Here is a 15,149-nt window from a genome sequence, read left to right as displayed (position 1 = left end):
CTGTGGGCCTGAGGATGCCAGGAACTTGGCTTTGCTGTCAACTGGTATGGACATTTGTTGTTACTTTTAACTTCATGTTTGAGTTGCCAAATATTTATTTTCACTAACAGAAATGTTTTTGTAGCTGTGCAGGCAGGGGAATACCGACTGGTCGGACAGATGATGGCAGTGGCAGTTGTGCATGGCGTCCTCCCCTGCTTTCTTTCTGAACGGTTATACTGCCTCATATCTGGGCGTCCTAGTAGTTCACCCAACATCGATGAGGTAGATGACATGGAGCTTCGGGAGATGCTTTACAAGGTGATGACTAGTCTCATAACTAAATGAACTTCGTATGGAAACATTTCTTCATTCCTTTTGATTACCTGTAGGCAGGTGTTTGCACTGACTGTTATTATTCTGTAATATGATAATATAAATGTGTGCTTGATGTTCTCGTGGGCTGTACCGCTCTATTGTGCTAAATCACATGATTACAGATCAAGAATGCAAGCACGATGACTGATGCTACAGAAGCAGTGGAAGAAGCTTCCAGTGTCCTTAGTATCCTCGGGTGCACAGCGTACCTGAGGACACTAGAGTCCCGGGATGCCCTGATTGGCGATGCCTCGAGGGCGTACATTGAGGGAAGACTTAAAGAAGCAGTAGAGCAGTAAGTCTTGATGTTCAATTGGTACAGTGTGAATACTGTGGTTGATTAGTAGCCTGGCATCAGTACGCCAATTTGAGGCGAATGGGTATGGAACCTCTCAATACATTTTCTATTTCCAAGGGGCGTTGTCAATGATCACAGACTAAAATCATTCTGGATGCAATTGGATAGACCTAAACAATCAGATGGTCATATATGGTATGACATAGTGCTGAGGTCTTCTGTACAGTCAATGTATTAAATCTGCCCCACATCATATAGACAGTTGTTATTGGCCTGGCACTTTTAATGGGTATGAGGAAAATGGGTTTGAATGGCAGGGTGGCCAGACCTATCTACCAGCACAAATCAAATTTGCTCGCAGATTGATTTGGTTCCTGCAAAAGTCGATAAATACCTCACATCATAAAATTATGAAACTTGTCAATGGCATTCAATGTATAATCAATCCCCTTCACCACCTCTCTGTTAAGGCTGTCTGATGTGTTGACAGCAATGGGTCTCCTTGACGCCATCCGGAGGCACCCTGAAGACTTGAAAGGCGTATTTGTGGGGGGGGGGTCGACCACTGAAGCCAGAAGACCTTATGGATCTTTTTAAGGTGGTCCACTCTGTCCCTGGGAGCAACAGGAGGAGGCAGGAGAACTCGACTGTTGCATTCTGGAGAGATTGGCTTGTGGAGGTTGGCGGTATGTTGTCATAGATTTATCTAACCTTAAAAGTTATTTTTAGATTGGGGCTTGATAATTGACCCGATCTTATTTTATGTCTTTTTGTAGAAGGAACCAGACCTGTCACTCTGGAGAACATTTTAATATTTGCCTCTGGAGCAAGTACAATACCGCCATTGGGTTTTCCCTGTCAGCCTCACCTATCCTTCCTGCACCAGGAGGACTGTGGAGTGCGGATCTTTCCAGAGGCCAGTACTTGAGATATAACCCTCCGAATCCCTCTTTACAACTCATACGAAGATTTCACCGATAGGATGGAGTCTGGAATTCTGCAGTCTCCCACTTTCGGTTTTGCCTAATTGTCAGGATTGTCAATGCACTTTCCATGTTGAACCAGATTGAACCAACATTCAATCTTAGTGTCTTAGTCTTAGTGTGATTAAGATGCCTGTTTAAAGAGAATAAAAAATATTGGGTAATGCCGTCTTGTTTGCATTGCCTTATGTTAAATGTGTGTCAGTGCAAAAATAATAATAATAAAGTTACAATCATTTGAAGTACAACGTCTGAATACTTTAATGTAATATATCAGTCTTATTTTTCATTAACTAAACACTCCAAAACCTGTTTTTGCTTTGTTATTGTTTAATATTGTGTGTAGTCTATGTAAGGAAACAAATAAATTGAGTAATACAAGTTTGAAACGTAACATTTGGAAAACTTGACATAAGCACTGTATGGCTACGTGTACATAACACTGTAACATGATACATACATTATCCATAAGCAATCTGGTGATTTTTTTGTTATATAATACTAAGAAAATGAGTTAATGATGATTCAAAATGATGATTGGAGGCTAAGACCAATACAATCTAAATAAAACATAAGCTTTAGCGCTGCAAACCAATGAAATTGGCAGAGGGAGAAATCCGATGTGAAAAGGTGCGTTCGACTTCATGCAGCGCCGGCGGCGTCTACGGAGCTGAGAATGCCGTTGGCTGCTTCAAATCAGTCGGTCTGCGCTGCTTTAAGTCGAAAATACCTAAAAGCAGTAGGTAGGCTACTTAACTGCAAGGATCCACGTGATCGTCAAAATGCAAAGACAAACGCAACGACCAGAGCAAACGACAGGTGAAGTGGCACATTGTAAACGCAACGCTGCAAAGTAAACAACTGAGAGCAAAGCAATAGCCAAAGACAAACGCAACGACCAGAGCAAACGACAGGTGAAGTGACACATCGTAAACGCAACGTTGCAAAGTAAACGACTGAGAGCAAAGCAATAGCCAAAGGCAAAAGCAACGACCACAGCAAACGATAGGTGAAGTGGCACATTGTAAACGCAACATCGACTTATTTTGGGCACAAATGGTATGCTGCAAATCACAATAACTGCTGCAAAGTGAACGACTGAGAGCAAAGCAATCGCCAAGATCCATTGTACGAAAGCTTCAACTTTTTTGGCACAAATGGAATCCCATACATGCGAGCCTGCAAATGTTTTATTTTGTCTCCATTTAGTTTGTCGCAAATGATAGCCTAATGTAGTGCGCACGTAGCCTATTGGCCTACTTTCATATTTGCCGCAGCAAATATGAGATCCGACTTGAAAATCGCCAGTAATATGTTTGTGAATTTGTGACGAATCTGGTGATAGAGGCGGACTGATAGGTGCACGCACAGCTGGGAAACCAGTTGGCTTGAAAACCAGTTGGCTTGTAACACCGGTGTTGTCGCCCAACTGGTTACCACGCTAACTGGTTCCCCAGCTGTGCGTTCACGCATCAGTCTTCCTCCATCACCAGATTCGTCACAAATTCACAAACATGTTACTGGCGATTTTTAAGTCGGATCTCATATTTGCTGCGGCGAATATGAAAGTATGAACGCATAGGCTACGTGCGCACTACATTACATCCATTCACGACAAAATAAATGGAGACAAAATAAAACATTTGCATGCTCGCATGAAGTGGGATTCGATCGCACTAGAGCAACAATACATTCAGCATGGCAGTCCATTGCCTTACACTGAGAGCTATTTGGCTCACAAAATATTATGAAATCGGTACGTTTTTATTAACTACGTTAGCCTTCAGGTAACATCTTGTTTTGGCTTCTTCTAAAACAACTGGTTCCCATAGACACTACCCGAATGTAGGCTACTAAAAACGTATTTGGGGTTAACTCGAGGCAATAGCCATATTTGCCAAGATATCACAGCCCCGTAATGACACCACATATTGCAAAGTAATACTTAAATCGTCGCTGTTAACCAATACGATCAGTTTAAATGTGAACACTGCCGAGTAGTAGTCTATACACGGGGTCAAATTCTACCCGCAACACAGTAGGCTTTTTAGTGTCTCATGCATTTGTCAATAGCATCCAGGTAACTTTTTGAGGTTTCTATGATACGTACATTTGTATTTTGTGTCTAACAAACACACGACACATGCATTGCCATCGTATTTCCTTTATTATGTGGTTGAGGTTGGTTGAGGGACAGTTCTATGGGCACATGAGAAGTTGGTGACACTGCTTGTCAAAAGGGATATTCGAAGGAGATTTGATCATTGTTTATCGTAGTTCACACAAACATGTGTAGTACTTCACATAATAAAGGAAATACGATGGCAATGCATGTGTCGAGTGTTTGTTAGACACAAAATACAAATGTATGTATCATAGAAACCTCAAAAAGTTACCTGGATGCTATTGACAAATGCATGAGACACTAAAAAGCCTACTGTGTTGCGGGTAGAATTTGACCCCGTGTATAGACTTCTACTCGGCAGTGTTCGCATTTAAACTGATCGTATTGGTTAACAGCGACGATTTAAGTATTACTTTGCAATATGTGGTGTCATTACGGGGCTGTGATATCTTGGCAAATATGGCTATTGCCTCGAGTTAACCCCAAATACGTTTTTAGTAGCCTACATTCGGGTAGTGTCTATGGGAACCAGTTGTTTTAGAAGAAGCCAAAACAAGATGTTACCTGAAGGCCAAGGTAGTTGATAAATTTGTGACTGAATCCTTACTTGCCTCAACAGTTTCAGTAGCTCCCTGTGTAATGCAACGGTCTTCCGTGACGGATGTGTTTTGTTCGTGGGATCGAATCCCACTCGAGTCTTTTATTTTCTTAGCTTCCATTTATTTTGTCCTGGCGAATGGCTGTAATGTACGCTAATGCTCGCTACATATACAACTATGAAATAAATTGATTTAAAAATATACATTAAAGAAACACTCAGCAATAGGCCCTACACGAAATCGCATAGGAAACGAATGGACACATGTTATGTTTCAAAGGGTTACGCGTAGGCTGTTTTGATCGTATTATCTGGGTTAGCAGCGACGTTCTTAGTATGAATTTTGAACATGTGGTGTCAGAAGGAGCTGTGATGTCGTAGAAAATACGGCTTTTGGCTCGATACAACCCCAAATACGTGATTAGTAGCCTACATTCGGGTAGTGTCTATGGGAACCAGTTGTTTTAGAAGAAGCCAAAACAAGATGTTACCTGAAGGCTAACGTAGTTAATAAATACGTACCGATTTCGTAATATTTTGTGAGCCAAATAGCTCTCAGTGTAAGGCAATGGACTGCCATGCTGAATGTATTTTTGCTCTAGTGCGATCGAATCCCACTTCATGCGAGCATGCAAATGTTTTATTTTGTCTCCATTTATTTTGTCGTGAATGGATGTAATGTAGTGCGCACGTAGCCTATGCGTTCATACTTTCATATTCGCCGCAGCAAATATGAGATCCGACTTTAAAATCGCCAGTAACATGTTTGTGAATTTGTGACGAATCTGGTGATGGAGGAAGACTGATGCGTGAACGCACAGCTGGGGAACCAGTTAGCGTGGTAACCAGTTGGGCGACAACACCGGCAACAGCAATGAGTTTGAATCTCAGCCACCAGGGTAGGCTAATAATTACATAACGTTTACTGTCTGGTGTATGCAGTTGACATGGCAATTAAACGTCATAAAAATGCACATACAGGCCTAGGCTATCAGGCAGCAGCCAGGTTAGATATTGTAAGATATGTGCAGGATGTAGTCGGAAAATAGCTAAAGCTGGATACACTAAACGTAATAGCATATCTAACGAACATAAAATCAAATATTCACCATTGAAGTGACTTTTTTTAGACTAGTACCCAGATAGCACACATGACAGATCGAAACGTCATTCATAACGTCGAATAAGCATCGGCAAATGAACACATTTCTTCTCATCTCTGTGCTTAATTTCAAACGTCGCAGATACTGTACGTCGGCTCATCACTGACTGTTCCATTATGCTCATTTCGTGTTGTAGGCCTATTGCAAGCATATCTAGAGCCAGACTCGCAAGTCAGAGGCGTTCACTCTTTAAACCGTCATTTATCTCACATATGTGAGGGAATGATAGCATTATACTGCTGATCAATGCTGCTATACCAATCAATATCTAATATGAATATGTAAACACACATGTTTTGTAATGCTAATAACTAAGATACAAATATTGAATGTGATCAATTGATTTAATAAAGTAACAGATAAGAAACATTAAAATGTAACTTTGGTGTGTGGACAAGAATGCAGATGTCAGGCAAACTGACTTGGGAGGCGAGTTCGTGACGCTCAGGGACTGGTGTGAGCACAATGAGCTAGTCAGCTCATGGGAGTAAAAGTGTCAACTTGGGAGATAAGGTGATGCTGGGAACATAACTCTTCTCTGCTTCAGGACGAGTCAGACCGGACAGTTCTTACTATGGATAATATGCCCCCTTCCCCTGGAGACCCTGCCCCCCCCTTCTCACTGGATGCCCCCCTTCTCCTTGGAGCCCATCTGCCCCTTTACATCATCTGACCTAGGAGTGGTCGTACCCTCTCCCCTTCCCCTTGAAGACCCCACCCCGTATATCATCAGGACCTCGAGATGACCTGCTCTCAACTCTGGAGAACTCAAACCCCCCCCCCCCCCTTGGATTGCATCAGACCTGTGGGTCTTGTCCACCCCCCTCCCTGAACAACACCAGACCTGTGGGTCTTCTCTGCCCCCTCCCTCTCCTAACATCACCAGGTCCGTGGACTGCCCACCTTGCGCCAGCATGAACGCCCTGGACATTTAATTGGTTAACAATAGCCACCCCAAGGTCTCCTGACCAATGGCCACTCACCAGACCTCCCTCTCTGGGGAGTACAAGATCTGTCTCCCAAGGGCGGGGAGACAGAACTTGGGAGGGGCAGAACTTTCTTGGATATTCTGTCACGACCACTTTCTCAACGAAGGCCTTCGTTCGTTCTAATCTTATACTCTGTTTTGGTGGGACGACTGCTGTTGCATCATCGACTGATTCATTGTACTAGACTACGGACATCTTGGTGTGTTGTTTTCATTGTGTATCTTGTGATTGCATCATTACTAATTAAACTACAAATAACTTGGTCCGATGCTTAACCGTGTATCATTCTTCCTCTCAACACCCAGTTTACACTATCCTTAACACATAGTAGGCGCAGTCGTTGTTAGGTAAGTAAATGAAAGTAGTAAAATATCAAAACGTTTTGCAATAAGTAGCCTACAACAATGTGTAAAGTTATTGTAATTAGCTAGCTAGGTTTGAGTGAACGTTATGCTACAGAGCTAGCGCTAGCGCAAATGGACCCCAACCGGCTAGGCTAGTTCGACACACTGGTCAGACATTTTACAAAAATGTAGCTAATAGAGCAAAATAAACAGACTATATACATGCTATGTCAAGGTGTTGTATAGTAATAAGTAACCTAGGCCTACATACACATAGGCTAATGCATTCTTGTTTAACAATGATATGTCAGATTTTTTTCTTCTAATTTCGGCAGTTACAGTAGCTACAGTTACTAGTACAGTAGCTACTGTAACCATGACAGTCAAGACATTCAGACTGGTCGGCGGAGACCAATGGAAGACGCAGAATTGTAGGCAAAGCATTTGTTTCTCTGTTCCGTTGATCTCTCTTTTCTGTGTTGGAGTTCTTTTAAGAGCTTGATGGCATCAACATCCAGTCTGATAATAAAAGATCATTAACTTGAATTGTGTCTCTTCATTATAATACCCACACACAAAGAAAATCCAGGTTGAATCAAGTAGGTACTGCTAATTAGGGATGGGCATTCGACTAAATTGTCTAAATCGATCGTCGGGAGAATTAACGATCGATTTTCGATTAATCATTAACATTTTTATATTAAAATTCACAATTTATTGGCTATATTAAAATGCAGTGAAAATAGAAAAAACACAGCGTGTTGCCGCATTGAGATCTGTAGTGTAAAGGGCCCTATTATCGTCCACTCTAAATCTTCAACGTTCGGGGCCCCATTATCGTCCACAACCGTTTCTTCCGTTAATTTCTTAAAGAAGATATGCAGCAGCAACGAAAGAAAGTAACTCATCGATATTTACACATCTTATATTGCTGCACACCAAATTACCGCTTCTTACTTCGAGATTTGAGTATGTAAATACGCTCTCAAACCGTATGTGTAGCATCTGCCTTCCGCAGCGTCAAACTGACAATTCTCCATTGAAAGTGGTTGGGGTGGACGATAATGGGACCCCCTGGCTAACAGGAAAGTAACATTTCTAGGCATATCCGGATTGGATTTCAATACCGGAATGTTATAATATAGGTGTGTATCTATATATTAAAGTGTAATGCTGTGACATAGGCCTAACGTTCTTAATTTGTATTATAACGACATTTTGGTAACATTGCTAACGAGCGTCGAGAACTAGGTGGACGATAATGGGACCCCTTACTAGGTATTACAAGAAAAACAACTATTTCTGTAACTCCTAGAAGCGGAGCCGACAGCTAGAAGCCTGTGTTCAAACACAACTGACCCTCGTTTTTTCCCGGCTAATTAACAAAGCTTCATAAAAACCTTCGCCCTCAGCAATACTGAAGGGTAGCATATCCATCTCGATGGACTTACAGATCCGTTGGGTAATTTCCTCTGCTCGTTGTGCATCGCAGCTCCTCCGTGCTAGCACCAAGAGCAGGATGCACCGCCACTAACCAGGGTCGGATGCACGTTCTTCAAGTGGTACATCATTTGAGTCGTGGAGGAGTTTTATGGAAGCAAATCGTGACCAAAATTCAAATGAAAATGCATTTCCAGAAATGCATTTTCATTTTAAGAATGTGGCTGCATTATTTGACTCATAAATTAAATTAGTAATCAATCATCCTATTTGCATTTTAATTTTCTTCCTTAAGACTGCTCATTCTTTCACTTAATTAAAATGAAAACGAAAAAGACATTTGAAATTTAATTTTCAAAATATGCCCCAGCAAATAGATACCAAAATTCAATTTGAAATGTAAAATTTGAAAATGAAAATGCATTTCCAGAAATGCATTTTCATTTTCAGAACGTGGCTGCAAAATCGTGACCACAATTCAAATTCAAATGCATTACCAGAAATGCATTTTCATTTTCAGAACGTGGCTGCAAAATCGTGACCACAATTCAAATTTAAATGCATTTCCAGAAATGCATTTTCATTTTAAGAATGTGGCTGCATTATTTGACTCATAAATAAAATTAGTAATCAATCATCCTATTTGCATTTGCATTTTCTTCATCAAGACTGCACATGTTATGCCATAATCAAAAAAAAAACAGAGCGGACATTGCATTTTCATTTTCATGTTCTGCCCGCAAAGAACTGCCCATAATTCGAAAACGAAAATGCATTCTGAGCGGCGCAGTAGAGTGACGTCAGTAGCCGCTCTTCTTCAGCTCCCTGCTGACCGAGCTACCCATTTTGTTCGGTAGGGGGCGGTGTGCACATACGCATTGCATTACATGGCAAATGTGCCGGTAAATTGATTGAATTGCCGGGTCTTTAGAGGACGCATCAGAGATCATGGCGCTCCCTCAAATTGTGCAGACACTGATAGAATTAGCTGAGCTGGTAGAAACTAATAATATATCTGAGTCTGATGCCCGTGACCGAGTAGAACAGATATATAGAGTCAGATATATTATTAGTTTCTACCAGCTCAGCTAATTCTATCAGTGTCTGCACAATTTGAGGGAGCGCCATGATCTGTGATGCGTCCTCTAAAGACCCGGCAATTCAATCAATTTCCCGGCACATTTGCCATGTAATGCAATGCGTATGTGCACACCCCCCCCTACCGAACAAGATGGGTAGCTCGGTCAGCAGGGAGCTGAAGAAGAGCGGCTACTGACGTCACTCTACTGTGCCGCTCAGAATGCATTTTCGTTTTCGAATTATGGGCGTTCTTGAAAATGAAAATGCATTTCTGGAAATGCATTTTCATTTGAATTGTGGTCACGATTTTGCAGCCACGTTCTTAAAATGAAAATGCATTCCTGGAAATGCATTTTCATTTCAAATTGAATTTTGGTATCTATTTGCTGGGGCATATTTTGAAAATTAAATTTCAAATGTGTTTTTCGTTTTCATTTTAATTAAGTGAAAGGATGAGCAGTCTTAAGGAAGAAAATTAAAATGCAAATAGGATGATTGATTACTAATTTCATTTATGAGTCAAATAATGCAGCCACATTCTTAAAATGAAAATGCATTTCTGGAAATGCATTTTCATTTGAATTTTGGTCACGATTTGCTTCCATAGTATTTATACTCAGCTTTGCAGTGTTGGCAGTGAGCAAAGTAATCTTTTAGTCAATATGGTCTCACGCTACACTTCGCCGTGACCTCTTCATATTTACTTTTGAAATAGCTACATGGAAACTCGCCGGTAATTGAGTAGGCCTGTGGCGTTTTGTTCCAAACATTGGCTCCATTTGGTAAAATGTTTAATTGCTGCCACATAGCGAAATCCATTGCAATCCTTCAAGACTCACACTACGCAACAGAACACGCATTAGTTTTATCGATGAACAAATAATGTTATTGACTAAATTCTTAATGATCGATAATCGATCGTCGATTAATTATGCCCATCCCTACTGCTAATAGCCATTATATGTTCATTTGCTAAGTGACATTTCAGATAGCCTAGATAGCGAAATATTTGCTGTCTGAGGGATCCGAAATAAATAAATGTAGAGTTAAGAGGAAATATCTGTAGAACGGCCGGTTGGTACAGTTTTGATTCATCGTCCACACATCATCTGGAGGTCAGTTTCGATCAATTGCCGACGTCTCGGCGACGTCTTGCCAATGTGCAAATGATGTCCATACGATGTAGGCCCGTGCTATGTTGATAGTCACTAGCAATTTCCTGACTGTTGCAGGCCTAATGAGTCGAACAGAGAGGATTGCAGTGAGTCAGTTGTGGTCAGTGATCGTCAAACCGAAGCAGGAGGTGCCAGTGGTCAGGAGGACCATGTTGAGGAGATGCCAGTCAGTGCAGAACAGGATTAGACCAGATCAGGAGTACTGTCTTGTTACCCCACAGACAGGGGGAATTTTGATGAAAATATCTTGGACGCTTCATAAAAAAAATATATACTTGCTACTGGCTCTTGCAAACCTAAAGGTCCTTTCCGTAGGAATCAATTAAATCGTTGCTTTTCAAAGTCATTTTATCCATTCACAACAAAGGCTGGTATCAAACTGCCCCGTGGTTGGCTTTGCTACTCAACACAATTGGATTGTGCGCACTGTAAACCGTGCTGGCTGTTTGGGGATCGCAGTTCTCCTCATTATAACAACACGTTGGTGAAGGGGGTTAGAGACTGGAGGCATTTAGCAGAGAAAATAGAACGTCAAGAATGCTCTCAATCTCATGTCACAGCATGTGTTGTCTTTGAGCAATGGAAACTTAATGGCACCATAGATGCGCAGTTGGAGAGGGATGTTAGAAATGCAGCACTCTTTTGGAGACAGGTGCTGGAGCGCATTGTTAATGTAACGCTGACCCTGGCTTGCTGTAACATTTCTTTCAGGGGCCATAGGGAGATATTGGGGCAGCCAAACAGTGGGAATTTCCTTGCTATAATCGAGCTCTTGGCAGGCTATGATCCTGTGCTTAAAGATTTGATCAGTCGACCCGAGGGCTCGGTTAAGTACCTTAGCCCCGCCATCCAGAACAAACTTATTTACATTTTGTGTCAGCGAGTCCAACAGGACATTGTAGCTGATATAAATAAAGCACCGTTCTTTTCTGTAGTTATGGACACTACGCAGGATCTGGCAAAGCGTGACCAACTTAGCCAAGTCTACAGATATGTGACAATAGTTAGAGATGCTATGGATAAAGCCGTGGACATAAAAGTAATGGAGTCTTTTTTGGGGTTTGTGGAGACGGCGGAAACGTCTGCTTGCGAATTAGCAAAAAAGGTGCTGGACAGCATAACCAGCCATTCACTTGACTTGTCGAAATGCCGTGGGCAGGGCTATGACGGAGCAGCCAACATGAGTGGTCTTTATTCTGGGGTACAAGCCAGAATAAAAGAGATGGAACCGCACAATTTGAACTTGGTGCTTAATGACGCTGTGAAAAACATTCCCGAGATGGAACGTTTTTACAATACCATAGAGCACATCTACGTGTTCTTTGCACAAAGTATTAAAAGATGGGCCATGCTCACAAACTCTACACGGGTCACCAACCTTTTTGAACCTGAGGGCTACTTCATGGGTACTGAGTCATACGAAGGGCACCCAGTTTGATACACTCTTCTGAAATAAAAAATGTGCTCAGTTTGCCTTTAGTTATGTATTGTTATTAATGATTAATGATATTCATCTATGTGAAGACACTGATCATGTTAATGATTTCTCACAATAATTATCAACAATGACTTAAAGCAATGACTCAGCAATTGATTACATTTGCTTACAGGATCACTATAACATTTCATAGGAAAAATCTTGCCAGTGACAAACCCTTTTGACAAATCTTAACTATGTAGCACCTTGTTTGAAAAATAAATCAATTATGTAATGTTTAAGAAAAATCAATTTACATATTTTCAAATAAATCGAATCACATTTTGACTAATGACCAAGTCTGCTGCATTTTTACAAAATAATCTTTTACATTTCATGAATACTCTTTTGAATGGAACACAATTTTTCCTATTTTAAATTCACAACATTTCATAGGAAAAATCTCAAATGTTCACTAGCCAGTGACAAACTCTTTTAATAAATCATTAACTATGTATTGCACCTTGTATGAAAAAGTAATCAATTATGTAATGTTTAAGAAAAATCAATCAATTATGTAATGTTTAAGAAAAATCAACTTACATATTTTCAAATAAATCTAATCACATTTTGAACTAATGACCAAGTGTGCTGCATTTTTACAAAATTATATCTGTTACATTTCATGAACACTATTACATTGAACACAATGTATCCTATTTTTGATTCAGCTTTGGAACTGACACTTTGTTAGTGGGAAGACTGGCATTGCATGCTGTTCACCAGTGTGTTGTAGTCTGGTGTGTAACTTGACACTGCAACTCTGAGTGAGTCTTGCAGATGTGCATCAGTGAGGCGGGTTCTGTGTTTGTTCTTGATGAAGTTCATGTCAGAAAATGCTGATTCACAGAGATAGGTTGAACCAAACAGGCTGGCAACCTTCATAGCTGCTGTGCTTACACCACTGTACTTTTCTGTGTCAACAAGGCTCCAAAAGTTTGGTGCAGCTTGGTGGGCTTTGAGGTGCAGGTCATTCTGCAATGTTACAATTTCAATCTCCACCTGTCCAGCATCCAAGTTGAACGTTGCACTTAGTTGCTCAGCAATGTCAGTTATGTCCTTGTTCATGAAAGGATTGGAGATGAATGAAACACATGGCTCAAGCTGATCAAGGTCACAAAACCTATCCTTAAACTCTTGTCCAAGTCTGTTTATGACTTGACAGTACTTTTCTGCATTTTTGTCCAATGCCTCAGATGCAGAAGCATTGTCTTTCAGCACCGACTGCACAGAGGGAAAGTGCAGCATTTTTTTTCTCTGTAAATGCACAGAGAAAATGTTCATCTTGGCTTTAAATGCATTTAAAGCACTTATCATGTCAACAACAGTCTTACCTTTGCCTTGCAGCTCGCAGTTCAAGTGGTTTAGTTTCCCAGTAATGTCCGTTAGAAATGCGAGGTCAAGTGTCCACTCTGTGCCCTCTAGCAGCGAGACATCTTCCCCTTTGGACTGCATGAACTCCTTGATTTCACCCAAAAGTGACAAAAAACGAAGCAAAACTCGTCCTCTGCTCAGCCATCGGATTTCTGTGTGTAGCAGCAGGTCGCCATATTCTGCTGACATCTCCTGCAATAGCACCTTGAAGATCCTGTGCTGTTTCGCTTTGGAGCGGATGCTGTTGATGATTTTCACAACGGGAGTCATCACGTGCTCAAAGCCGATCACTTTTGCACATAACGCCTGCTGGTGAATGATGCAGTGGTAATGCAGAAGTTTTGGGAAGTCTGGGTCACCTTTACAGTGCGCGATGAAACCTGCATGTCGGCCGATCATAGCAGGAGCCCCGTCTGTAGTCACCGCTACTAGCTTTTCCAGTGGCACCTTTTTCTGTACGAAAAACTCCTTCACCGCGTTGTAAATGTCAACTCCCCTCGTAGTTGTCTTTAAGGGCAGTAGTGTCAGGAGTTCTTCTTTTGTGGATAAATCTGCAAACACCATCCGGATAAAGACTGACAGCTGCGCTGTACTGCTGTTGTCCACGGACTCGTCGCACTGGATGCTAAACCACCTGCACCGCGCCAGATCCCGGTCCAGCTGCTCTGCCAGGTTAGTGGACATAGCTGACACCCGTCTAGTCATCGTCGATGCCCCCAGTTGGACATCGGAGAGAGTGGAGATTAGATTGGCTCCATTTTTCTCGTCTTTAAGTACAGTGTTGGCAATAATCATCATTGCTTCTTTGAACACTTCTCCGTCTGAAAAGGCCTTCTTCTTCTTTATCAGAAAATGTGCAGCTCTAAACGAGGCTTCGGTTGCTTTTATGGAGTTCTTTGCCGGCTTCGTGAAAAAAGACTGCTGCTTTCCCAAAGCTGCCTTTAGCTCACGGGCTTTTTCTGCCCGTAGCGCGCTTCCCTCGGGGTAGTTAGCCTGGTAGCTGTTGTGTGTAGCAAAGTGTCTCTCCACATTGTGCCGCTTTGCCGTCGCCACAGTCGCGCCGCAAATGAGACAAACGCAGTTTTCTTTCACACTTGTAAAAAAGAATTCTTCCTCCCATTCACTGTGAAAATTATAGGTTCTCTTCCTTTTTTCTGCCATGTTTTTGGGGTAAGAATGTGCATTCAGCTCATGGATTCAGCTCCCCATCATCGCTGTTCCCGCTAAACGCTCAGCCCCGCGAACACTGAATCTTCCTTTGTCATGCGCACTCATCTTTGAACTAGAATACGTCAGAAATCGACTGAATTATCAAAACTTCCATGTATTGTACAAATATTTTTTTATTTTTTATTTTAAAGATCTTGTCATTTTCATATAGCCTACATATAAATGCAAGTGTGATTTTTTTTTTAGACGCAGCTCACTGGAGAGTTGTGCTATTTTTAGAACAGGCCTGCGGGCGCCTCAAATGGTCCTTGCGGGCGCACTGGTGCCCGCGGGCACTGTGTTGGTGACCTCTGCTCTACACAGTCCTCAGCTCACCCAAACGTGACTCTGAAGCCTATGTCCTACTCGCTGGTCTTCGAGATACGAGGCCCTATGTGCCATACGCTACAGGTATGTCGATGTATTGAAAGTACTGACAAAAATCGCACTGACGGGTGAGAAAAGGGATGAGCGCGACAAAGCTGCTGGGTTGAGGAGATCAATGGAGACATTTAGTTTCATTTGTCTTATGGTTCT

The 15,149-nt window shown here is 41.7% G+C and overlaps 1 protein-coding gene across 1 annotated transcript; it reads right to left on the bottom strand.

Moving 5' to 3' along the window:
* Positions 1-12,719: 12,719 nt before the first annotated feature.
* LOC124485864 (general transcription factor II-I repeat domain-containing protein 2A-like) lies at positions 12,720-14,564 on the bottom strand. The gene is made up of 2 exons (XM_047047718.1): positions 13,364-14,564; positions 12,720-13,240 (listed from the first exon to the last, which is right to left on the bottom strand). Exons 1-2 carry the CDS (start codon positions 14,562-14,564, stop codon positions 12,720-12,722), a joined length of 1,722 nt encoding a protein of 573 aa, XP_046903674.1.
* Between the last annotated feature and the right edge of the window lie 585 nt (positions 14,565-15,149).

This window comes from Hypomesus transpacificus, chromosome 23, assembly GCF_021917145.1.
Source record: "Hypomesus transpacificus isolate Combined female chromosome 23, fHypTra1, whole genome shotgun sequence".
NCBI lineage: Eukaryota > Metazoa > Chordata > Actinopteri > Osmeriformes > Osmeridae > Hypomesus > Hypomesus transpacificus.
This window is presented reverse-complemented; position numbering and strand designations above follow the sequence as displayed.